Below are 26723 nucleotides of genomic sequence, written 5' to 3'. Positions count from 1 at the left end.
CCGAACCCACGACCTATATATATATATATATATATATATATATATATATATATATATATATATATATATATATATATATTATTTATTTATTTATTTATTTATTTATTTATTTATTTATTTATTTATTTATTTAGGTGTGTGCGCCTGCTATTGCTGCTATACTGGCCTTTGACACTCAGGTTTTAGTGGGTGCAAAATAGGACTGGAACTACGTGCACGCAATAACTTCCTAAAGAAACATTTGATCGGACGAAGCTAATTTTTTTCTCACTAAATTATTAAAATGGAATTCTTTTTTCTTCCATACTGAGTCCCTCAAATTATTCGTCTCAGTGTAGGAACAATTTTGAATTGATTTGCATGCCATTTGCTTTTCTTATGCAAATAAATATATATATTGTAAAACAGGTATTGGGCTCTGATATGTTCAGCTCCTGATGCTGAAGAGAACGATGACAAGCATGTTCAACGCGCGTGACGGTCAGGAAAGAAAACGACAATGAAGCTCGCTTCGACGCTCGTACGTGTGCTGACACAAGTCTACAGTGCGCTTGAATATCACAAGTCTCACGACTGATCGCAGAACGTTCCATTGACTGTGACTGTTGACGACGTATCGTCCTGTTGAAGGTCGTCTACAACAATATATATATATATATATATATATATATATATATATGCTTCTGGTTGTGATAGCACTACAGAAAAATCGGTAGTAAGACTGGACGGTTATTTTTGTGCATAAACTTATTGTGCGACAACTCAAAGATCCCGAAAACAAGTCAGTTTCGGTTTCGTTTTTACTTGACATCGTCTAGCAACATTGCTTCTGCCACGCCTTCAGTCAGTTGCTGGCTTCCGGCGACAACTTCCCTTTCTCGCGTGTACCCGTGTACTCGCTGCTGCACATGTGTTATTCTGCCGCTGCACTGCGGTTTGCGTTCAGTATGCAGCTCGCACGCGACTGACGTGGTTGCTTAGCACCTTCTACGCCTCTTCAAGCGCCACGAAGTCGGTCCACGACGTTGTTCCGCTGCCGTAAAGTTTTGCTGGTCAGCCGAAGCGATCCTTCAAAGCAGCGTTCGAGATGTGCGGTGAGGCCGACTATCCGTATTTCATTGCTCCCTCGTTTGTCTAGGTTTACTAGTGATAATAACTGCTAAACTGCCACGTTGTGTCATGTGTCGAACGTCGGTGCATCCGTCACGTAGCACGCGGCGTTTCGGAACTGTGTCCCGGAGGAGATGCGCAGTGCCGTTTTATAACGCGCGCTCTATCTTTACGGTTCTTGCTCGAGCTGTCAGCGCAGCATTTTATTATACTAGCCAACGGGCTGCGTCGTCTTGCAATGGATTGTTTAGCTGGAACAAGGATAGCGTCCAGAGTATCGCAGATATTGCGTGAATTTTTAATAAAGCTAAATCGCTCGTACATTTGAAACTTACCCTGTGATCCAATAATGTGACAACTGACGACTGTTCTCCCCGGGGTCTGCTGGCACAAATCTCGTTTGTCTACCTGCTTTTTCACAAGTTTCACTTAATCTGCTGCGCTCTTCATTTATTGCGTGCAATTTTTGTAACTGTTCGAGGGAACGAAATCGCGTTAAATAGTTCCGTGCTCTAATTTAACTCGATTTCGTTCGTCGTGCAGACTCCCAAGCATAACCGAAGAATGGCGTTTTCGAAACCTTTACCATCATATCGCGATTACGCTGGCACCGCGCCAAACAATTGATTCCGTTTTGACAAGTAAGCGTTCGCTATCGCGCCGGACGTTGACGAGCGACGCACTGCTGGGCGCATTTCGCTCGTACGCAGGGGAGTGCCTCGCGCCCACAAAATCGCCGTTAACTTTTCTTGTTTTCTTTGCGCTTCCTTACTGTACTGTTACGTGAAAGTGATCATTTCGCCGGGCCTCGCCCCGCGTTCCTGCTGCGACCAGTCCGGCGTTGTGACCCATTTAATACTCGTTTAGGTTTTGCTTTCGCGAAAAAAAAGAAAAAAAAAAAAAACGGAAGAGAAGCTGCTGATGATCGGAGCGGCGGTATGGCCTACTGAAAGGACCGGTTGGAGGAAGGCGCCTACTTCCGACTAACAAAAAGCGAATGGTAGGCATTGAAGACGAAACCGAGACCTACTTCTGCAGAGAACTGCCTTGCAACAGTTGCGCATGCTTAATCGTTACTGAGCCACCGCGAAAGAAAATTTCATTGTGCGCTGTTAATCATTACCAGACCTGTTTGAGGATTGCTTACAAGTAAAAAGAGAACGTGGCAGTCGGCGAGGTCGTGTGTACCGATTTTGCCTGTTTGTGGATGTCAAAACATGTGTACATGTCAGCTGCTTGTTGCTCAAGATTTTAGTATGCAGTTGTAAAAGTTGTGATGTCCGTGCATTGAAACTTGTATCGCCGAGTAAGCAGCATACTCTGTACGATATGTCCATTGGTCAGTCGGTGATTTGACTTAAAAAAGAAAAATTAAAAGGGTGTTCAAGTCGGCCTTCGCGGGATATGGAGGTCATTTATGTGCTTGCCCTTGCCAGAGCCCCAGTACCTGAAAAACGAGAGTCCGCGAACTGTCCTTTCCCCAACTCGCTTTGAGAAGCCGGCAAGTTTTGATCTCTGAACAGAGGCCCAGTTAGTCGCAATAAAGTGTTTCCACGGCGGTAGCTTCACTGCTCGAGCGTAAGTGTCAAGCAATGCACCTGTATCGCTGACCGTTGCAAAAGCAGCGTACCGGCCTTCTGGGTGCGCTTGGAGAGTTTTTTCATAGCCGCTCGGCTATGAAACAGAAACCTGAAGCGAAGTGCGAACTCTCGGGAGGAAGGGCAAGATACAGACGGTGTCTGCTGGCGCAGAGACTGTGTTACCGCTCGCCGCTCTCATTTCCGAGCTACTAGGCTACTGCTATGCGCAGCGCGCGTTCCTCGCCTTCTCAAGGTGAACCCCTGCAGCACCAAGGCCGGCCGAGAAATTCGTTCAGCTTTTGACTCTCTCTTTTCTGCTACTTGCGATAAGTCGCAGGTCAGAAGCTGCAGCAGTACGCTCCTTGCATAGAGAAGACGACAGGAATGTGGTCGAGCCCTGACCACCATTGCAGCTGCCAGGAAGGTTGTTTGGGGAGGAGGCAGCCGTCGTTACATCAGAAGAAAAAAAAAAAAAAAAAAGATCCGGCTTCTATTCGTACCCTGTCTGGATCGGTTCGTTCAATCGAACTGCTGGTTCTGCACGCCACCGTCTCCATCGCCCCCCTCCCTCGCGACTCTCCCTTTTCATTTTTACAATTTTACCCTGGACATGAAGAGTGCAGAAGGCTGTTGGAAAAAGCAATCAGCTTGTCTTGTCGAACCGGTACATGGCTAACGTCCATGCTTTGCTGTCTTCGTGTCGCCGGGCAGCCTTCCTTTTGGCATTGAAGGGGCTCTGGTCCGGATGGTTATTTTTGTAGAGGGAGCTCCTTTTCCACACCGGAGAGTGCATGCCGTTCTCCCGGGCATCTACTGCGAAGTTGCAACCATTGCTTTAGAACGGCAGCAGCTTAAAAGCCCTTCCCGTGCACTCCCGATGAAAGGACTCTCCTTCAACTGGCACCTCGTATGGCGCAGTCACGTCATTCTAGTTCGTGGTATCGGATATATATGACACGACGATGCTTGTTTCCTTTCTGAATTTGTATGCTACAGAGAAAAAAGTTCGTGTAGCAGTTGGCAGTGTTACGAAGTATTTGACGTCACAAATCGAGATTTTGACGATGGTTTTGTAGAACGCTGCACTGTAATTTATCAACCGGGTCAACGCGCACTTGTCTCCGTGCTCCTGTGTACTCCATTCTGCCGACAAACGCTGCTGCCGTGGCTTCCTAGAACGTCAGCTTTCGCACTAAAAACATTTCGCTCTCGCGCTGATGTTGGGGTTTCAAACTGGACGTAATGTGTTACGTAATTATACCGCTCTGCAGCGACTATAATGCGTGGCAGCTTCGGGAACCTTATGAAATGCGTCCGCCGCAATGAAAAGAGTGTCACCTGTCACTGGGCTGCCTCCATGTCGCGATGACAGCGTTTGGGAAGAATGGGCTTCGTCTTTTTGACGGCAAAAAAAAAAAAAATCACGGTAAAACTGACCGCGAAACAACAAGCAGCCGTCCGTTAGAACGCGCTGAAAGTCTGGCAGGACTTCAGGGAGTAAGAAAGATCCGGGAAAAAATATGGCTCTGGCGCGTGTTTGGCGGTTGCCTCACTTTGTGTACCCTTCACGAAACTGTGGGTGCTGCATCTCGCATTTCTTAGTGGCGTTCCGGACCACAACGTCGAGATGGTTGAGAAGGGCCGGGTGGAATGCTCGGCGCTTTTTGCTGAAATGAGAGTTGATTGCGAAACGCCATAGACATCACTTGAGTAAGTTCGGCATTCAACAGTGGCGAAGCTCTCTTATCTTTGCGAGGCGCGAGACCCGTTACAGACAAGTGCGCGAGCTGTGTGCAGCTTCCTAAGTACATACATTACAGCAGTTTTCTTTTATCGTCCCATAAACCGTAAAAAGAGCTGCGGCAGTGGAGCTTTATTAGACGTGTACCGTGTACGTACTTGGGCGTCGCCGCAGCCCAACGCCTCGAAACATGTGATAACTGCGTCTGTATACGACTGGCATTGCGGCGGCGCAATCAAAGCTAAGGCTTCGTGTATACGCATCTAGGTAACTGCGGGTCATCGGCTAGCAAGTGTAATTGTCGCTTGTTTGGTCTGCAGCAAGCAAACCCCTTCAGGCGGGGACAAACGCACTGCTTGTGTCATTTGGCACTCGTGGAAATCGCTGCGTCGACTTGCGCTGGAAGCGGGATGCCACGTTGCGCCTACACGGTTAGGAGCTTTGGCAGACGGAAACGAACTTGTGAATGAAAGATTACGGGTATATTTCATTATTCGACGTAATCGGTGATAACCTGGGCACGCGCCCAACTCGAAACGCTGCTGAGGTCCCTTTCATGCCGCTATTTCGAGCCATGCATGTCTTTAAGGGGTTCTCTACAAGTTTGTCCGTGTACGTGCGCGCACCGTATATGCGCCTGTCAGCATCGACTAAGAATAGGTATTATTCAAATGACGACACGGGCGCCATCTTGCGGTGCGGGGCACTGCTTCAGCAGTACAAGCCAGAGCAGGCGATGTTAAGCCGATTAGGTATATGCCTGAAGCCTTTCGTCATGCTACATAAAGGGTGTTGCACAATTAGACGCGCGCTGTAGAATGCTTCTCCCCGCTAAACCGCGGAATCCTTGCAGTTCAGATTTCGCACAGAAATCGCATTTTGTCGCTAGTATTTTTTAATACTAAATTTGTTTGGGGTACTTGCCTGATTCGATCAGAAAAAGTCAGATGTTCCCATCGCCTGCGGCGGCGGCGACGCCAGACGAACCGCTGCCCCAGCGATGGGACTGGTGGCGCCACCTCATGCTGCTTACAACAACTCTGTAGCAGGAAAAGAGGGGGCGAACGTTTCTGGCAGAAGGTTTGAGTTGTTGTAAGCAGCATGAGGTGGCGCCGCCAGTCCCATCGCTGGGGCAGCGGTTTGTCTGGCGTCGCCGCCGCCGCAAGCGATGGGAACATCTAACTTCTTCTGATCGAATCAGGCAAGTACCCCAAACAAATTTAGTATTAAAAAATACTAGCGACAAAATGTGATTTCTGTGCGAAATCTGAACTGCAAGGATTCCGCGGTTTAGCTGGGAGAAGCATTCTACAGCGCGCGTCTAATTGTGCAACACCTTGTACACCACAAAATGGCCGCCATTGTGACATATGTGCATGCTCCCCATATGACCAACACCGTGTTTACAAAGGGGGCGCTCGCTACGCCGCAGCAGACGGGGTGAAAAGTAGGCTTAGCGCCCATAGGACTACATGTAAGCGAAAAATTTCTAATCAGTTTTTTTTTTTTTTAATTTCACGGGACAACTATGTTTTTTGGTACAGAGCAACCATGAACATCCTAGAACAGATTGGGAAAACATGAAACGCCGTTTTAGAGGCGAGTAGTTTTTTTTAAAACACCGCAGAACTTGCGGGGATGCAATTTAGGGAGGCGACCCATAGAAACACAAGTAAACACCGCAGCATTTTTCTCGTTTTGCAGAGCACTACAAGAAGTGGCTGGTAGCTAAACTTAAACATTGGCGAAAGTTTGGAAGAAGTCTACGATAAAGTATGCTACGTCACCGCAGAGGCAGTCTATTTTTAAAACACGGCTAAAAATCTGTGCCGTGAAGCCATACCGTACATACCACCGACAGGCGCGTTATCCTCTGGGTGTTTCTCAGAATCCCGCAAGCTTCTCTTGTAGCGTGACATATTGCCATGTGCGCTGAATTCGCTTGCTAATAACGGTCGTTCAAGGTGTGCAGCCTGTGGAAAATTACATTAAAAAAATCGCTTGTCAGACTTCATGACAAGGGAAAGAAAGAGAACAGCCTTCTGTAACAGACGGCGGCGCAGACGACGCTCTATTCGAGCGCGGACGTCGACGTAAGTACGCGAACGCCACTTGTGCGAGCAGACGGGGCATTTTGGTCGTCTGCTCCTGCGCGCGGTTCGTTTACGTGCTTTGTGAGGGCCGCCTTAATTCGGCTTAAAATTTTGAATCATTTAAGCGGCAGTATTTAAGAGCGAATGTAACCTGCGCGGCAGCATTTCGGAAAACACGAGAAGCTATTGCGTTCGCGAGCAGCACACAGCGGATAGCTACTTTTTCAAAGGTAAGTCTGTCTTTACAATAATCATTATTGATGTACTTTAACACTGATTAGCGTAAAAATGATGTAGCATACTTTCTTGCACTTTTTCTTCAATACATTTCCTAACGTTTAACATCCTACCAAGTTTGCTGGTGCTCTGCGAAACCGGAAAATTATTTTCATAACTTTTCCTTCCAAGTGTTTTCGGAGCCGTATTCCTGACTTGTACCCGCATGCCTTTCGCGGTGTTTTAAATATACTCAGACTATTTAATTAGGTTGCGTAGTTTCACAATGCTTTTTCCGATGTTCATAGTTAATCTGCACCGAATAACGGCTTCATAGGTGCTCTGTGAAATCAGAAAAACTGCTCGAAAGTATTTTGGTTCCATGTATTCCTGTGGGCGCTAAGCCTTCTTCTCAGCACCATTCGGACCAACCTGGTGACATGTGGCACATGTGGGGAGGGGGAGATGGGGCTGCTGAGGTGAACTGGCATAAAATTCCCGTTCTGCGCCGCCGAAGTATAGCCGAAGTTCAGCTGGCTGCCGGTATCGACAGCGAGCGAATAACTTGTCTCCATTACCGACTTCGGTCTTCGTTAAATGAGACACTATTGTATGCTGCAAACTATCGAAAAATCCGGCCCTCAGCTAAGAAAGGGCGCCCGCCTCTGCAGAGGTCAGTGCCCCGCTCGCAAAATCTGAAAGGTGAACTTGGAGGTAAATTCTTAAAACTGGAAAGCACGTTCACACGCACACCGTGCGCTCATTTTCTCGTCCTTTGTTCGAGGAAATCAAATTTCTTGCCCCAAAGGGCGGAAGGGAGGGTTAGGTTCTGGTACCCGTCAGGGTTCGTGGCTTCTTTCTGGCCAGGTGCAAATGTCTGGATATGTCTCAGGGGCCACATGAGACGTCAAATAACCCTTGTAACGTCCAACTTTATTTTCTTTTCAGATTTTTTGTTATGGTCTAGGCATTGCACGGTACCGGAATTCTCCGTGGCGACAGTTTTACCGAAACTGCCTGTCCAGCTTGTGTGGCAACGCTCAGCATTTTGAGCGCGGGCCTCGATCGAATGCTTCCGAATTCAGTCGAATGATAGTAGTCTGCGAACACGTGATGATAATTATATACGAAGCCCTATTGTCAGCTCCTGCCATGCCATGTGGTCTCGCTGCGTCATAGAACGCTGTAACCAATCAGCGCTTGGCCAAATAACCTATATATTAATTACCACCTGCCAGAGCCAAGTCCGTGACTTTTCGCTCACAACGCCGGATTTTCTGCAGAACGGAATCTTTAACAATCTCGCCTTAGAATTGCGAAGGCTAACTCTGTCGTTGCACACGTAGCCTCGTCCACTTCTAGCTATAACACGGTCACTGCTTTCAAGGTGTCATTGCATCCGACCCGGCCACGCAGTAATCTAAAGTGACTGGCCATGTGAAGCAGCACATCCGTGTCTCTGTGTGCTTGCATCGCTTTGCATCGATATCTTCCTGCGTCAGATACAATGTTGCTTTAAAAGCAGTGACCGTGTTCTAGCTAGAAGTGGACGACCCTGTACAATCCAGCCAGCAGGTGACGCCAGTGTCTGGGCTTTGTCACGAAGTCCGTATGACGTTCGTTTGGGTATTGTTGCCGCTCACGCTTTCGCTGCCATTCAAGGGGATGGAAAGTCCAGTTTCGACTACTCTCATGCACCTGGTGACTGTCTCATGTGGCCACCGAGACATATACAGATATAATGCTATAAAATGCTTAAAAACGAACAATTTCTACACATCCAACATTCGTGTTGCGTTCAAAGCCTCGTTCTGAAAAAAAAAAAATTTATATATATATATATATATATATATATATATATATATATATATATATATATATATATATATATATATATATATATATATATATATATATATATATATATATATATATATATATATATATACGACGTCGATTTTGGTGAGCGAAAAATTTCTGGCATGACTCTGCAGCAGTTCGCAAGTGCCATTGATGGAACCAGGGTGTTCGTCTGGCTGTGCGACGTCACGAGACCGCATGACATGTCAGAACTCGGGCAGCTCCTCCTGCAAGCTAAGAATCGAACCTTCCGACGTTTCGTGCGGATTGGTTAGAGCGGGGCGGTTAAAGCAGAGCTTTATATCTATGCAGGATGGTCTTTCACATTATGTGGTAGCTTACTATAATACTGTGTGCGAATGGGTATGTTCGAGATAATAGAGGCGCGCATTAAACTATTAGTGATTAAGCGAGTAGCGACGTGGATGTAGTCGAACGAAGACCCTCAAGGAGCGCTGCAGCCGGGAGCCGTTAACACAATCGCGTCCTCCAGCCTCCTTCCTCCCTCCCCCTTTTTTTTTCTTTCACATTTTCGGTTGCGAAGTTGGGGGAACGATCCTTGCTCAAGCGCGGCTCTCACGCGAGTCTATACAGTATTTAGCTGCTTAGCGTGGATTTCCGGGCACCTAGCCATCATTTTTTTTTTTTTTTTGTCTCCAATTGAAGATGCAGCGTTGGCGTTGGTCGACAGAAAGCGAGATGCTTAATCATCGATTTTAGTGCAACTTGACATTAGTAAACAACCGCCGATTGGTGCAGAAAATAGTGTGCCCCGAAGTTGGCACCAATAACGACACGCACATCATGACCTATACGGAAGAGACTGCGCTTGCTGTGTCCGCGCCGGCCGACATTTCTTGCGCAGTGCTTGCGTCACATTTGACTAGCATTAGATAGCGCAATTATGTACCACCAGTACACCGTGACCACCAGTAAAATAGGGGATGGGCTTATCACAAATCTCCTCACTGGTCGGGATCTAATCCTGACCTCGGCGGCCGCTTTTCGCTGGAGGCGAAAAGCAAGGCGTCCGTGTGCTGTGCGATGTCAGTGCACGTTAAAGAACCCCAGGTGGTCGAAATTTCCGGAGTCCTCCACTACGGCGTCTCTCATAGCTTGAGTCGCTTTGGGACGTTAAGCCCCACAAACCAACCATCTCCTCACTGGTATTTATTTTTTTTTTCGTTCATATAATCTTTCACGTGTGTGCGTGACGCTGGTTGCTGCGAACTAAAAGATAATACTGTCTGGCTTTGTTCTTCATTTGTTCAAATGTTTTGGACTGTGTATCTGCCAACGACAGCTCGCGTACTTCAGGGCACAGCCAATTCGCAATCCAACGCTCACCGGAGTATGCTGTGAATTCAACCCGCTTTCATCGCGGGATTGACTATTTGCGGTGGCTTTGCGGCTCCGAGGTAGCTCAGTGTTTAGGGTGCTCGACTGCTGGTCCCAAGGACACGCGTTCGATCTTTGCCGCGGAGGCTGCTTTTCGATGTAGGTGAAACGCAAAGGGCCCGTAGTCTGTGCGAACTGAACGCTAATCAACCCTAGGTGATCGAAATCACTGGAGTCCTCCACTGTGGCGTCCCTCACGGTCTATGTCGCTTTGGGACGTTAAACTTACCTCGTATACCACGCCATTTGAGGTTACATGCTTTACTATTTTGCAACGGCATATTTTAATCATCCGCTGCGCATTTCCATCTTCTCTGAACAAGCGTGTAGGAGAAAGCTGTCAAATGGTCAGCCTTGTGCCAGGTGGTCGTACCCACTGTTCCCGTCCTCACTGCTTTCGTGGAGAATCGCACTGTGTCCTTGTCTCACTGTGCGTGCACGTGCTTATCTCATGATCGTAGTGACAGATCACCATAGTTGCGTATTCAGACTTGCAAGGATGCAGCGTGCGTGCCTCGATCTGTTTTCCATCTCAAGGAAGTCTGCATTCGCGCCTGTATTTCACGACCTTGGGCGTCCGGCTCCCGATCGCCTTTGAGGCCGGATTTCGACTAGCTGCCTTCGTCGGCTGAACTTGTTTTGGCGTTGCTTCGTTCGATTAGCTTACGTCCGATCCTTCACCGCCGCGACCCTCGGCATAGCGGTGCGCGCGAAGGCGCAGTGCGGCCGTTCTGCGTTGCTGGATGGACGGCACAGTTCCGGCACAGTGCAAGACGGAACCGGCTCAGACAAGCCTGTCAGTCGGGCCGTTTTGATTCACCGAGTGTCGGGGAACGGGAGCGCGGGGAATGAAATGTCTATGGGGAACCAGGCCACGCGTCTGAGGCGCACTCGGTGGTGGGCCGGTGAGAGTGAGACGTGAGACGCCGTGGCACGCGGAGGTGAAAGGCGCATTTCGCCCAACCGGTAGTCTACATATGCTTTGGCAAGGAGGTCCGCGGCCCCACGTACAGACACCTATGGCGTGCGTTGGAAATTTCCACGCGCGTGTAGGGTTTTGGGGGAGGATTTTCGCACGATAGTGGCAGGCAAGAATTCGCAGTATATGAGTCCTCTTGTATCTATTTCTTTTCTGATCAGCACGATTGCTCACACGCCTGCAGAAGTTCTGGGGCGTGGCAGGTGTCTGACGTGTAGGCTGTTGACAGTTGCGAGGAATGTCTCCGTTGCCCACAGTTGGTGTCCGCGCGTGTGCAGTTCCTAAGTGCTTGGCTGGCGGAGGGAAAGGTGAGATGCATATCCCTCACCATTTCCGCACGATTACTCTTCGAACTACGCAGTACAACACCTGAGACTTGACTGTCGAGTCGAAATGTACGGACCACCGTGCGTGCATTCAGCAAGGCCAAGGGCAGTTTTGTCTCTGCCCAGCACTGTGCATGAGAAGGTCACCTGCTGTGCCTGCATGGTTATGTCTCGAGCACTGCAGGCATCTTTGCTACATCAGTGGCACGTGTCTCCCACATTTACGGCTGGCTCATATGCAAGCGATCAAGCGCAATTCTGCGATAACCGGCAGCGACACGGCGAAGAATTTCCACCCTGTTGGAAGCCTGTCTCGGCCGCTCGAGACAGGTTTTTTGCGCCGCGCCAGCAGTTGTCGCTTTCATGTGAGACAATATGCGGAGCGCATTTAAGTCTTATGGATGGCTTTCAAATAGCATCCTTGCTGTATGCCGGCGCACCCTACAACTCTGTACCTCCTCTGTCATGTTTACGCGCGCGAGTTAGTCGAGAGCGACTGGTTTTCGCCAGTGTCACAAAGGTGTTGTTGGTTGTGAAGACCAAAAGAGGCGGCTATGTCGAGTCCCCCGTCCTGTTTTCGTCATTTCGTTCATAGCAGCGCTTTTCTCGGACTTTTTTGAGCGATCTCTAGATACGTGTATCGAAGACAGCCAGGCTGGGAAGCAGCTTGGAGCGGAAAACCTCGAGGCCCCCCCCCCCCCCCCCCCCCCCCCCCCCAATCTCCACCCGTGTGATGTCGTCGTGCACAGCGCGCTTGTAGAAGCTGTCGCATTGCATTGATAGCTTTCCACCTCACCACGAACAAAGCCTCTTAGCGCCGCGTGCGACTAGCCCAGCTACCTGCGTCTGGCGTTGGCGCTTTTTCCATCCTCGGTGTCAGCAAGCGCCCGAAAGTGAAGGAGGCCGGGACGGGCGCCTGTCAGGCCCCGCCGTCCCACGTCGGGCCGTTCAGTGACACCGAAACTTGTTTTGCCATCGGCACTCCGGAGATCGCTGCCTCTCAGGCACGCGTCTCTTTCGTAACCGGTGCGCCTGACCTCTCGGCGCGTTCTCGGCGGCAGGTTATTCGTCTCGTTTTCACCCCGTAAGCTTGTGACCCATTATCTGGCATTTTTGACGAGCGCCTCTTTCCTTCTCCCCCCCCCCCCCCCCCTGTTTTCGATTCCTGTTGCCTGTGCTTACTAAACCGTCTTCGTAGCTTGTTTTCAAGGATCGGCCTGGTTCTTCCTCTGCGAGGCCAAGCGGCTCGCCTCTTCGTTTGAACGCCGTGCCGACTCGCACTATTTACGTGTACAGCAGTATACCCCCCCCCCCCCCCCTCCCCCCTTTCCTCTTCCCGATGTTGCAGGGGCCGTTTGTGTGCCAGCGTAAACATGACCATTTTATTGGTCGTTTTAGGTGCCATATGCATGCATAATTCACCAGCTTGGCTCCATTTTACTCGGGTTGCCTGTGAACAAGGCCTCTTTTGCGGACGTTAAAGTCGGTAACCGGGTTTTGAAGTCGTATGTTTACCATCAGGTTCATCCAGCGTGCAAAGAACGTCTGCGCGCAGATTTCTTGACGTTGACGTGCGACGACTTAAGCGCATGAGCAGCTAGCCTAAAGAGATTACGCCAAATGCTGTTACATGTGCTGTTAGCACTGTTAGCACGAACCATGGTCGACGAGGTTGCACGACTAACTGGAGAGCTACGCGACCATTGTGTGAAGGGCTCATTAGAAGCGAAGTTTAATGACACCGTAGTTGCATACTCCTAGTTGAATTCGACGCAGAAAGCGTACCGTTGGCCGCTTTTTGAGCAGTATAGCGTTTTAGCATAGCGAAGACTACTTTGCAGTCGGGGTACACGGTGTATTGTCTAACAGATGCCAAACGATGCAAATAAAAGTTCAAGAGCTCCTTGGAGCTTGTTTCCGATGCATTTTAGCGGATGCACATCATCCACAATGTAAAACATGTGCCACGCTGCACCACACGGGTGTGTGTGAACAATCCTCAGTTTTGGCAGGTTCGAAAACATGCCTGCAACGTCTACTTGTTCAATGGAATTGCCTCGGAATACAGCTAAAGCATAATGCTCGTCGGATAGCGACTTTCCTCAAACCAGCCCGGAGCGAAAAAGCAGGGGATTGGTGTTTGTGACGCGATGAGTGATGTCCACCCACGGCAGTGGCTCTGCGGCCGGCGGACGCCCGGGATGTGCACATGTAACGTCGCAGACTGTTACATTTTCAAACATTTAATATTAGATATCGGACGCATTGATTACCCTGCACAATTTCCTCATTACCGTCGAACAGCAGACGGAGCAGTTAACAGATTTATTTTTTATTTATTCAAATAACTCACAGGCTCCTTGTTCGAAGTATTGTGTGAGTGGGGCATACAAATGAAATAACAAAATGTAAGAGCAAATCTTGGTCCGTATCTTGGTCATTTAGCTAGGTAATTAGCACTTGGAACCCGTTACGTCCGCCGCGTCCCCGGCTGTTATCGCACTAGGAGGATAATTTTAGGACACTCTTTTTTTTTAATGTTACTTTGTCTTCCCTGAGACACCCTGTAAGCTCATCGCGATAATGTGCTGCACGTTCTCGTGTGGCACGAAGCGAGGTCTGATGTCTGTGGCATTGTCAGGACTGTCGCGTTATCGGTTAAGTCCAGGTGTAACGAGAATCGCATACGTTGCGCTTTGCTGTATCGCTGTGCTTGCGCGAAGACCATTACGCAAAGATATAGCGCGCCTTTGCCCCGCTCCATCGCGGCCCTGTTTTCTAACCGCCTTTACTGGCATTTGCATTACGGGGCCAAAAGTTTTTCTGTGCGGAAATCTCCTTTCATGCATCCCCCATCCCCAAAGAGACGAAAAAACGAGGACGAAGGAACACACGCAAACACAGGGCGTGTATTCCTCCGTCCTCGTTTTTTCGCGCTGTTCTTTCGCCACTTAGCCTTCAACAAACTAGCCCAGGCAAGTCTTTACCCCCTCCCCATCGTGTTTTTTTTTTTTTTTTTTCTAATAGACAGTAGCCAGAAGCATCGAATTTCTTGCGCTTTTAATTTGCCTTGGCCGTTAGCTATTAAGGCAAGCAGTAAAGCCTTCACAAGACTACTTTCTGTCGTGGAGGAATTGTGCATGTCGATTATTGCAGACTTCAGTTCTATCCGACTTTAAAAGCTGACTCCTTCGGAAGGGAGCCATCTTCTAATGTGCTTCGTCTTCCTACAATGCCCATCATGCTTTTGAGTCAACTCACTGCGCTAGTACTTCCAGTAATCGCATTCTTTCCGTACCTGCAGCTGGGTACAAAAATGAGGGCGAGTTGGTTAGCTTCATTCGTACATAAAAAGGGGTATTGGGCTCGCATTTAGTTTCTTAGTTCCAAACGTCAGCTTTGACTTGTGTTGCGTGCTTTACGCTCCATTGCAGTACGTGTCAGTTTTTCCCTCCAGTCCCTGGTTTTCTGAAAGCACCCCCTTGATTCGTTTCTTTTTTTTTTTTTTTTTTTTTTTCGATATTGACTGCGAAAAATTACTAGCGCTTCTCCCCTACCCTCCACCCCCCCGCGGCGGTAGATATCGCTCGCTCGTGGCCTCCCGGTACCCTTATCTCGGGAGAGTCTCGGTGGTCACCCCAGAGAGATTTGTCAGATTGAAACTTGTGGCTAAAGGCACAGGTGCGGACATAAGTAAACGGAAATGCACGCTATTCCGTTCCATCCTTCCCAAATGGACGCGGAGGTTCCTTGTTCGCAAGAGAAATTCGGGCTGGGTGCTTGCCGGGGTTTACATGGCAGCTGGAAAATCTCAGCGAGGCCAGTTTTTCTCGCGTCGACGTCGCTTCTGTGCGCAGTGGCAGCGGAACCGCATCGGAGTCCGCAGCTAGATGTAACGGAGCTTTACAAAGTGCACTTAAACCCGAAAGCGCTTCGTAACGAAGCGGGGAGAGTTGGGAGCCCCGAGACCAAACTTTTAACAAAAAAAGGGGGAAAAAAGAAATCAGCAGAAACACTGGGGACCGCCTACGCGTGTAAACGCAAAAGTTCGCTCGAGTGATGGGCTGCCGCGACGCCCGCTCCCTAGGCTTCTTCCTCTGGCGTCTGCAGTCACGTGACCGGTACCGCGATGCCCTCTGCAATCGGGGACAAGTTTGCGGGACTCGGATTTGTCGAAAAACATTTATATCTTCGTTGCCTCGCTAGTTTGTCTTCTCGTACTTTTTTCTCTGAACGGGGCGTGCATGTTCCCCTCGTGATTAAGCACATTTCATTATCCATATTTTGCCCGACCGCACAGAAATATTTTTTTCCGTGAACTCGCGTCCCGCAAACTTTTGTCCCTGACTCTACTTTTTCTACTACTATGACGGCGCCCGCTGCACTATGTCACGGAATGTTATGATGAAGGTGTATAATTGGAGGCACAGACAGATGTCTTCGGTTGGAATCCCTGTCGCAAGCTGTCCTTCACTAGCAGGTGGAAAGGCGACGAAATGTTATGACACCACCCGGAACGCTGCTGCGCAAAGTGAACGGTTGCGTCACAGTTTTGATACGGCAAAGCTGAAATCTGTTGCCTCATGGAGGCCCGTTGTGATTCCGCACGAGGAAATGGCGCGCCAGCTGCAGTATGCTCATATCAGTGAACGCGTTTCCTCACTTTTACAAGCGGGAACATTTTTTTACTGGCTTGCATATCCGGCATATTATACGTGGCTTCAATCGATGTTGGCTGCGCGCACCATCCCACAGTGAACCACGCGGTCTCTCCACCTGCCGCGTGCCCGCGAATGTTACCTGGCTGGAAGCAGAGCGCTGTGCCGCTCACCTTATCACGCGTTTGTCTTGAGGCTGCGGTGCACTTTTCGCCTCGCGCCTTTCGTTCGGAGGCCTTTCTTTGTTGCTTTCTGCGCTAGCTTGTCTTGCCTCTGGCGATGCCCTGGACACGCGTATACCAGTAGCACGTTTTATTGGAACGATAATTAAAGGGAAAATGCAATAAACGTGAGCCTTCCTTGTAGGTGCGTCTACCTTGCTGCGTAGCTTGCAAGGCACGTTTCGTTCCCAGTTTAGCGTATTTCCGGCAGTTGATACAAAGTGCCTAATTAATTCGCCGCATACCTAGATAAACATTCGGTAATTCACAGGAATGCTATTGCGTGCCCGATATAGAAAAAAAAAATTTCCTGGTTGTCGCTCTTGTTGACTAGTACTGCTCAGAAAGCTCAGATCGTTTCCCCGAACGTTCGCATGCTGCCGTGCGTGATTAATATTGGTTTTTGAATTTCTTGCAGGAATTTTCGCCTACCTCAATTATCTCGAACCAAAGACCCGGCGGGAAATACTGGAATGCCTCATCAAGGGGCTCCAGCGACTGGAGTATAGAGGCTATGATTCTGCAGGCAAGTTGCGATGAACCATTGCGCAGCAGTTGCCCTTCCCTGTTTCTTGCTCTTATCTTCAAGAACTTTCAACTGACATCTGCAGATGCACTAGAGAGACTCGAGGAAAAGTTTTTTCCCGTTGCTGGGTTTTTTTTTTTCTTTTTTTTTTTTTTTTTTTAAGGGCTCCCTCAAGTAAATAGCCTAATTCGAAGACTGCACAGCTGCAAATTAAGCCCACGGAAATAAAAGTATGTGTGAACTGCATATTTGCTTTTGCGAGACTCTACCTCATCACTCTGTGGTGGCCAATGGAAATACTATAATCCTTATTTGGCACCTAAAGTGACTTTTGTGGGTGTTTCTTGACAGGACACAATATTTTGATAAAAGCACTATATATGTGTTGTTCATAGAACATGCCACCGAAACAAAGCTGAACTGAACCAAGCTAACTGTGTTCACGTTCCAAAAAAAAAAAAAAAAGGCGGTGCCAGGACTTTTAATCAAGAAATCGGCCACACGTGGCAGTAAGTTCACAGGAATTCTCTAAGCATGTAGATCGACTTCCCGCCATAAAAAGAGCTCAGAATTCTCTTCAGTGCACCTTTAAAAGGATATTGCAATCCTGTTCATTGACGCCACCATTTCCTTGTGTTTGGAATATTTTTTTTTTTTTTTTCTGAGCACCACTATATCATGCTGTTCAGCAGAGGGGCACATGCGGCTTGGCACTAAATGTTAGCGGCATATATGCAATCCTCAACCCAGCGTGTGCTGGATACAAATCTGATAATGGTCCTCCTCTATCTTTTTTACGCAACGAAGCATCCAGTGAACCCTGTTTTCTGTGTTAGGAAATTCCGATTGGTTGAGAGAGTTGGGAGGTTATCGAGCTCGCGTCACATCAAGGAACCAATCAAATGACAGCTCCAAATTCGAAAACAGGCAAAAGAACCCTCTAAAAGGGGGTGCACGCCTAAGCTTTGGTTGTTGGACCCACCCCGCTTCAAAGAAAGAAAAATTAGCCCACTCCAGAAATTTCAGAAGTAACCCACTAAATTGGTTGGACCACCCAAAAATGTGGCTATTAAAAATTATTAGCGTGTGGATTAAAAGGGACGGGTTAGTATTACCCATCAAGTTACCCGAAATTTTGAAATTAAACTGAATTACCAAGGCAATTAAGGGAGTATAATCCATTGAAGACCTTGTAACAATTGTGAAAAAGGTGACCGGTGTATGCCTATATGCTGTCGCATTACTTCTCTTAGGAAGTACTTTAAGACCTCATATTTTTGTTCACATATAAACTGCGTAAAAGTACATGACGTCGCTTGCATTTTTGTATGCGTCAACTACATTCATATGTTTGAGGATGTAGAGGTAGTTACCTTGATTTTGGTGGCAACACCAAGCGCAGCAACGCCAATTCGTAATTATACAATGCGTGAAAGCCAACTCGACAAGCTCTCAGGCATTCATTTTTTGATGTTCGATACTTACGCCCACATTGCCGATTAAGTTAGTTTAAAAAGTGGACCCACATTTGATGTTGATGGCCTTCGATAAATTTCTTCGTGTGCCACCCAAAATAAGAAATAAGTTGATTTGCTAATTTTAGTTGTTTTTCTCTTGATTGAGCTCCATAACGTAAACATAATGGTGGTGGTGAAAAACTTTATGCAATGTGGGAGCCTTAAGTGATTACATCCTAATGACGGGTCAGCTCTTGGCTACGTGTTGTGGCCAGAAGCTGGCGCTTCTCAGAGACTTCCAAAGCCCAGTCCGTCAGCCGCTTTTGAACGGCCGGGTCAGAGCTCGACACCGCAGCCTCCCATCGCTCGAGGTCTGAGAGTTGTCATGTGGCTGGAGGGTGGAATTCCGAGCATTCGATCATAATGTGTTTAAAATCTGCTTTAGATGCCCCACACAGGGTGCATTGCAGCGAGAACAGTCCTGGGTGGATCAAAGCTAAGAAAGCAGGGGATGGGAATGTACGGGACTGAAGCTGGCGCCACTTCACCTGTTGTAGCTTAGTCAGAGATTTATGAGGAGGAGGGTAGATGGTTCGTTGATCATGGTAATGGAGAGAGATTTCGTGATACGATACCATGCGCTCGCGAGCATCTCCCCAGGCGGTAACAGTCCCTGCTCGGCGGACGTATCCTCGAGAAAAGAGTGAGCTGCTTCGTTGCCTGGGTGACCCATATGAGCGGGCACCCATATTAATTGAATGGAGTGTTCGAGTGGGGGGAGGGAGGCTAGGAACCGGAAGGCTGGGCCACAGATTCGACGACCACGGGCGAAGTTCCGCACGGCGAATTTAGAGTCGCTAAAGATGGTGGTGGCTTAGGTAGATATGGAAGGGCAACCGCCGCCTTCTCCACCTCCAGGGAAGTGGAAGCAAGAATTGTACTGGCCGCGACCAGTTGCAAAGAGTTGGAGACAGCGCTGAGAGCGAACTCAGGGCGGGAGGGGTATGAGGCAGCGTCTACGTAAGCTTCTGCGCGTGCCTTGTGGCGAGCGACTTGGTGCTCTGGGTGCATATTCCTAGGTAGGGGATGTCGTAGGGGGAAGTATATGTTGTGTAGAACAGTGACCGAGAGGTGAGAGATGGATGCGATCAAGGATGTTGCGGCCGGTGATGGTAGGTGATAGTCGCTTCAACTGGGCTGAGCGGTGGGCTTCCGTGAGCTCAGCCAGGGAGTTATGGATGCCCATGTGAAGAAGGCGTTCATTAGAGGTGTAGTGGGGTAAGTTGAGGGCAGCCTTGTACGCCTGTTGGATGAGGGCGTTAACCTTGTCTTCCTCTGCCCAAGGTCATGCTCACGCATGCCACGATGGCGGTTGGCTATGCGGCGAATGAGGCGGATTGTTTGATGAACCATCCCCGTAAGCTTAGTGATGGTGGCAGTATTCTTGCTATTGTTTTGTATCAGGATACCAAGAATAACTTTGTCCACAGCGCAGAGGGAGAATCACGTGCGCAGACAGAGGTGAGGGCGTGGGACGGCATTGGGCGCCAGCAGAGGCCTTAAAGCAAAAGGCAAAAAAAATAAATAAATAAAATACCTGCGACGTGCTGATCAGCATCCGAAGCTGTGCAGCTGGGCTGGGCTTGGCTGACTTGTGTACGACCGAGACCTGCTGTCAGCGCGGTCTAGAAGTGAAACTCTGAAAACTAAACTATGCGGCGACATGGCCTTCCGATGGCCGTTACTGCGTGTCGTCGCACCTGCCGTTGCATGCATCTAAGAACTTGCGCGAGCAACAATCTTTTACGGGATTAATCTGGTTCATTCTTGACCAGGAACATTGGAACTATTAAAACAATGATTTGTCTTATCGACCACGAATTTTCAGTCAAAGCGGCGCCTTTAACCTTGCATATCAGACTTCGGCTGCCACTTTCTCGCACGCAAGGACAGAGTTTAAATTAGGCTAAACCGTGGTACGGTTCAAGTGGCTTTGAAATGAATTGAAAATATAGCTGGCCAACCAAATTTTTAAATTCATTTGAATTGGTCAAAAATGCCAGTAACGTGAGTTTGAATTATATTGAGTCAACTGCATTTGTCTGTTTTAACCATTCAGTTAGATTCTTGTTTAACTTTGTTTAGTAATGGTTTTGCTGCTTATTTTCATTCTGCTGCACAATCTTTCAGCTTGTGTGAAGGTGTTAGGTGTTAACTTGCTTTCGTTTTTTCCCCTATTCAGGTGTTGCATTTGATGGAGATGCTCAAGGCAGTTATGTTTCCATAATCCGCAGAATAGGCAAAGTGAAGGTCCTTGAGGATGCCATATGGCGTGAGTTCATATTGCCCTGGTTTTTTGCATAGTTTTGCATTTTTTTTAGGCAGTATGTATGGCCAATAGTACTAATGCACATTGCGTTGCAGGAAAGGATGACTTGGACATGGACCACGAGCACCTCACACACGTTGGCATTGCACACACTCGCTGGGCAACCCATGGTGCTCCCAGTGACCTCAACAGCCACCCACAGCGTTCTGACCCTGAAAATGGTAGGCATGCAGCCAGTTTGTCTGGTGCAGGCATGGAAAATAGGCTCAGTACAGTTTATTCATTTATTGCTGAAGGTTAGTGTTTAAGATAATATTTGCTCTTTACTCTCATAGTAAATTCATTGTTAAATACTTGTGCATATGACAGTGTAGAAATTACAATGCATAACTGTTACAATTATTAATCCAAGAAAATGGATATATAGGTGTTGCATAGGGTCCTTGCTGTAGCAAAATTGGTATCAACTGGTCCTTAGGAGCCCAATAGTTGAGAGAAAGTTTTGCAGTGAAAGCATGTTGTTCATTGTGCTGGCATCTGATATTGACGTACAGACTACAAAGGGCACCAGAGTATTGAAGTAGCAGTATGCGTCCAGGAATGTTGTGAAGAAAAGCAGTGTTGAATGTAATGTGTGTTTGCTTTATGTTTATATTTTACTTTTAGTGGTTCCTTTATTGAGGTGCCATCATATGATTGGAGTTTGATATTGCGCTTGCAAGTGGTGTAATCATAATTGAATGCCCACCTCCGGACAAGGGCTTCTCCCATGTCCCTACGATTGTCGTGTCTTCTATCAGCTGAAGCCACGTATTTATCTTGGTTGAGACCAGAATACCACAAGCTTGCTTTTCTTCAGCAATCAAACAATATAGTATCTAGCTCTTAATGCTGCCTGTAAATCGTGTAACCCCTTTTTTTTTTATGTACTATCCAGAATTTGTGGTTGTTCACAACGGTATAATCACCAACTACAAGGACATCAAGCAGTTCCTTATTCAAAGGGGATGTCGGTTTGAGTCTGACACAGACACGGAGGTTATTGCAAAATTCATCAAGCACATTCATAACACCCACCCCGACCTGTCCTTTAGGGAATTGGTGGAACAAGTAATCCAGCAGCTGGTAAGCTTTTTGCCTGCCATCTTATCTGTTCTGATGATTTCACAACTGGTATGGATTTTATCACAGACACAGGTGCAGCGGAACATCACCATGTGATGTATCTATCAAGGCAGTTTGTTTTCAGAACCTTATGTCAGAGACTTCCTTTAAGCACTACTGTACTTGGAGAGATGAATAAGAGGTGAAAAGAAAAATTGAGCAGCCTTGGTTGCATGTATTTTGTTGCATGCTGCGCTAATTTTCTGGCCCTGCCAACGACTAATAATTCATAGGGCATTGAAAGGTTTGGTTTGGTTTGTGGGGTTTAACATCCCAAAGCGACTCAGGCTATGAGAGACGCCGTAGTGGAGGACTCCGGATTAACTTTGGGTTTGTCATGCATGGCTGAGGTGAAGTCCACATGAATGCTCGCCTAGGCTGCTTATATGGCTGAATGATAGTGTTTCTGACTGTGAAAACATCCACACTTATTCTTTAAAAATTTTCTTCTAAGTTGTTTGCTGACACAAAGCCAGCATTATCGTCCAGCGTTTTTTATCCATGATTGTGGTGTGTGCGTGTACACATTCTCTGATGCGTCACTTGTGTTCTTTCGTCACAGGCAAAGGCAACAGATGTTTCAAGCTTATGTTACAAGTTCTATAGTTTTATATTATTTTCTAATACCGTGCTTAATTTCATAAGTTTAATCTGTAGTATTTAGCAGAGGTGGCTTTTCTAGGCTGTTTGTTAGATGAAGAAGGCTCACTGTATATTTGTGTGTTTACGTGCCCACTAAAATGATTTTTCCTGCTTTTCAGGAGGGAGCTTTTGCACTAGTGTTCAAGAGCAAAAAGTTTCCACATCAGTGTGTTGCCACAAGGTAAGTGAAAGTGAAGAGTCGCCCATTTTAATCCTTGTCTGTGGCCATCACTTGCCAGTTCCTCACTATGTGTGGGCTCTCTCTCTTCTGAAGGAGGGGAAGCCCCTTGCTGGTTGGCCTGAAGACTAAGTCCTATCTTTCAACAGAGTTTATTCCAGTATTATATAGCAAAGGTGAGTCATTTTCTCGTTCTTCCTCTGTTCTTCTTTTTGCATTCTGAAATCGAGATGTGTGTGTTTGACTTAAGGTTGGTGAATGGTAATTTGTTCTAATGTTCTATACAGTCTTATGCTTGGCATATATTCTATGTGCATGTTCAGTTCAGATGACGGCAAAAGTGGCGGAACTGTTAGTTGAGAGCTGCTGCCATTTTTTTTTTTTTTTTGTTGAGCTATGGTTTGTCTAAGGAGAAAAGGCGCCGATCCCTCAGTGGACATCCAAGAACTAAGGTCAGATAATAAAAATAATAATTGGTTCACAGGAAAGGAAAGGAGCACTATCTGTCACATTTGTTCTGTGGACACCTGACCCGCTCCATAAAGGAAGGGGGGAAGGTGGGAATGAAAGCTGAAAGAGGGAAAGGGGTGTCGTACTGGAGGGCTCCGGAGTAATTTCGACCACCTGGTTCTGGTTAATATATTCTGTGACAAATGAAGTTCTGCATTTGTATAGTATTATTTATGGTAGCACTTTTTTCAGTTTTCATTTTAGTTCTGCTTTAAATTTGCTTGAGTCTATCTGCTAGCTTATACTGCCTGTGGTATGTCATGTTTTCTTGGCTAATGTACTAAAATAAATGTGATTTGTCTTATATTTTTGCAACCAGCCTTAACAATGGATCACAGTACGTAAGTTTTTGGTAATCAGTGTCACTTTTTGTTGTGTGTTCATTTTTTTTTTACTTCCTTTCACGGGTTCTTTCATTCATGGCACGGGAGTATTGAAGGGGCCATGACACGATGCGTTTTAACCAAACCTCCTAATCTAGCTCTGCCGATTTCTCTATTCATCAGATGATGGCTATGATTGTGCTATACTACAACTGTTGTACTACAGTCACGTGTAGTGCAATGAATATGAAATTTCAATTTGGTGAACCTGTCCACAGTTAAATTGAGTTGGGAGGGATAGTTCTGGATGGCGTTGCCTGCCTACACTGAGTCCAGTTATAAATGCATTCAGCCCATTCACCCCATAAAATGTTAGTTGCATGGAAACTATAGTTTCCATGATAGTTTCCATGACTTACTCTGGCCTCGGATACTAGCTATTTTTATCTCTTCTATTTGCGGCATTATTTTCAGTCATTATTTAATTGATGCATTCATTATGTTTCAAGGGATGGAAAGCTGCACACCTCTGCAGTTGTTAAAGAAACCTCGTTACTTCATGAATTACGTGCTTCATAAACTGTTGGCAACATAGATGGAATGGCCTCAAACATGTATAGTAGCCATGTAGTACAATAGAATTCCTCTATAATAAAGTCACTCTGACCGAAAAAATTTTCACTATATGTCCTTATAATATCGGTGGTTGGTGGTAGCATGGCCCTGAAGATGCCGTCTGGTAATTAATTTGCTCCTTACTAAACACAGCTTGTTGGTTTGTACAAAAAACACTAAAAAAATACTTTCCTTCCTTCTCTTATCATCCCTATATGTGGTATTTTCATTTATGTTTGCAGTTATCACTTTCTATATTAGCACTACAATCTTGATTTACCACTAGCATGAATACATTACTACGAAAGTTTGATTTCATGTGAAGGCCAAAGCTTTTATATGAACATGGCATTGTCTTCTGCAGTCTCAATGTCGTCTAAGAGGCAATAGTTCAGGAACGTGCATGACTGTCAGGTGTGGCAAAACGTCTCACTCCTTATGCCCCGCTGCTCTGCTTCTTGCCGCTTCTGCCTCTTACTTCAGGCTGCTCAGTGCTGTGAAGGATGCCCATTTCTTCTGTTTCCTGCTTCTTACTGCAGTTTTACTGTCTTTTACTTCCACAGTGGATTGTGCTGCCTTTTTTCCATGTTTGTAGCTGGCTTTACTTTTTTTTTTTTCCTTGCACTTCATGTTTTGCCTGATAGTTCCAATAGGCACTTGCAAAGCTTGCTTCTCCTCAAATCTCGTTAGCTTTATGGTTAAGACATCTCAGAAAGAGATAGCTTTTTGGTTATTTATTGCCCCAAAGAAAAACTCCCTGCAATCCTAGATTGTATGCATACCTCGTTGTGGTTTCTTGGGAAGCATGTTGCAGTGGCCAGATGCTCTTTACTATAACTATTTTTATTAAATATATCTTTACTATAAAGCAAAAAATTTTGAACAGTTGTCTGCAGCAGGCAAAATGGGACTGCAGTTTCACTTCACTATATTAGTTTTATTATATATTGGGGTTCTACTGTATGACATTTTCTGTCATTGGAGGACTCTAAAAAGATTGATTTTTTAGCCTACAATTTTTTTGCAAAATGTTTGTGGCTGGCTTTTACACCTGTGTAATGCGCAGATTGCTATTGTTGGTAGTGAATATTTCAAGAAATGCGGCACCTAATTACCATATATATGCCATGGCCCCTTTAATATCTTCACATGTGTTCATTTGGTGATTGCCATATGTTGTCATCCCCCTTTCTCTTTCTCAAAAGGTGGCGGTTTCTCTTTTGGAACTGGTGCTTTGACCTGTCCTCTGGGGTGTAGGTTCTCTTATTTATACTTTCCTGTTGCATGCCGCATGCCTTAATATGCTTGAGCAAAGCTGTGAGATGGTTATTGTTGGGATGTGCTTTGCATTCTCTGCTTATTTCTACTTTCTTGTGTGGGAATTTTGTATTTTAAACACGAGCGCATGATGTGCAAAGAATGCATGGCATTGTAGACGAACTGCAGATTGGGCTAGTTGGTGTTGCTTCATGATGGTGGTTTAACAGCGCAAAACAGACACAGACCAAGGAAGAGACGAAACACACGAACCAGCGCTGAAGGCAGCAAATCAATCTTTCTTACGCATTATGATGCGTGGGTGACCCTAGTGACGCCATTGTTTAGCTGGCTTCTTAAGTAACTGCTTTGGCTCATGGCATCGAGAAAGTTTTGGTCACGATACACTGTCCCTGCATGCTTATATTATTGCATGATTATTTTAACACCGTATCAATAGCCGTATCTGCACCTTGCATTATGTGCTGCTGTCATCATAATTTTTTTTTTGTTACTTGTGCAGTTATTATTTTCTACATTACATTACCTTGCATTCATTGTTTGCTTGTTGTTGCCTATGTATAGGCAAAGAAAACCGTCAAAGAGAGAATAGTATTGTTAATTTGGCTGAGCTGAAGCTGAGCCCTAATTCTTTCACCTGTGCAGGTAAAAATATGGCAAAGTCCCTGTGAAGTGATTTAGGTAAAATCTGTTTTTATGGCACAGCGCTAGAGGATAAATGCCAGTGAAAATTGAAGTGATAATATTTCACATTATTGCTCTGTGGCTGCTCTTGGTATAAAGTGAATTGTTCTGCTCTAAAGTTTTTTTTTGTGTGTGTGATTTAAATTAATGACACTGATGCACTTGTGTTGGCCATAGGATGACATTTTTACATTTCTGGACGAACACAGTTCCTGCCATGTTGTGATGCAAATTGAATCTTTTCAAACAAAGGCAACCGACTGCTACCTAAAAAAGTGCCTGTGACTGTTAATGTTACCTTTTCTCCTGGTGGTCTCAAAATTCTCACTTTTTCTGATACAGTTTTGGTGTAAGGCCAGCATGCTGTTCTTGCGTCCATAACCGGTTCTGCTGAGTAATTTATTACCAGCTCTAAAGCTTCTTAGTAACGTTTCTGGCTCAGGTGGATTAATTTAATAAAGGCCATCACTTTTACTGAAATGCTTTGCCGTATGGTTAAGATGCCCGTGAGAAAGGTGTATACATTTGTACCGTAAGTGTATTGATGTGTTGTGACTTATCAAGTGTCATGTAAAGGTGTAAAGCCTTCCTTGCAAGGGCATAGGATTTAATGGTGCCATCTCATCCTTGCATGACTTCTGCAATATATATGTTGTGCTGAAGCATGCTTTGTAGTGTTGCAAATTCCTCACAGTAATTCTTTATGCTCTTGCATGCAATGTTATGTACTTGTGTATGTGTGTGTATATTGTTCCGTTGTTTTTTTTCCCTTCCCCTTCTTCCCCCTCCCTCGCCTTTTGCAGTCGTTCAATTCCTGTTCTTCTTTGCATGATCC

At 46.4% G+C, this 26723-nt stretch overlaps 1 protein-coding gene across 5 annotated transcripts in view; it reads left to right on the top strand.

Moving 5' to 3' along the window:
* Window positions 1–861: 861 nt before the first annotated feature.
* Window positions 862–26723, top strand: part of LOC146202247 (glutamine--fructose-6-phosphate aminotransferase [isomerizing] 2-like) — a 62508-nt gene continuing 36646 nt past the window's right edge. For 2 of the 5 annotated variants that reach the window (XM_084588047.1, XM_084588046.1), the window contains exons 1-7: window positions 862–1094; window positions 16601–16708; window positions 20408–20497; window positions 20590–20715; window positions 21432–21619; window positions 22420–22481; window positions 22575–22654. In XM_084588047.1, coding sequence (XP_084444173.1) covers window positions 1088–1094; window positions 16601–16708; window positions 20408–20497; window positions 20590–20715; window positions 21432–21619; window positions 22420–22481; window positions 22575–22654 — 661 coding nt within the window. In that variant the 5' untranslated portion in view covers window positions 862–1087. Of the gene's footprint in view, window positions 1095–16600; window positions 16709–20407; window positions 20498–20589; window positions 20716–21431; window positions 21620–22419; window positions 22482–22574; window positions 22655–23307; window positions 23326–25131; window positions 25180–26723 lie in introns of all 5 variants that reach the window. The other 3 variants (XM_084588045.1, XM_084588048.1, XM_084588050.1) reach the window with 3 other exon arrangements.

This window comes from Amblyomma maculatum, chromosome 1 (assembly GCF_055883805.1).
Source record: "Amblyomma maculatum isolate TAMU_Amacu chromosome 1, ASM5588380v1, whole genome shotgun sequence".
In the NCBI taxonomy this organism is placed as follows: domain Eukaryota; kingdom Metazoa; phylum Arthropoda; class Arachnida; order Ixodida; family Ixodidae; genus Amblyomma; species Amblyomma maculatum.
Note: the sequence above shows the minus strand (reverse complement) of the source record. Positions and strands in the feature narration are given on the sequence as shown.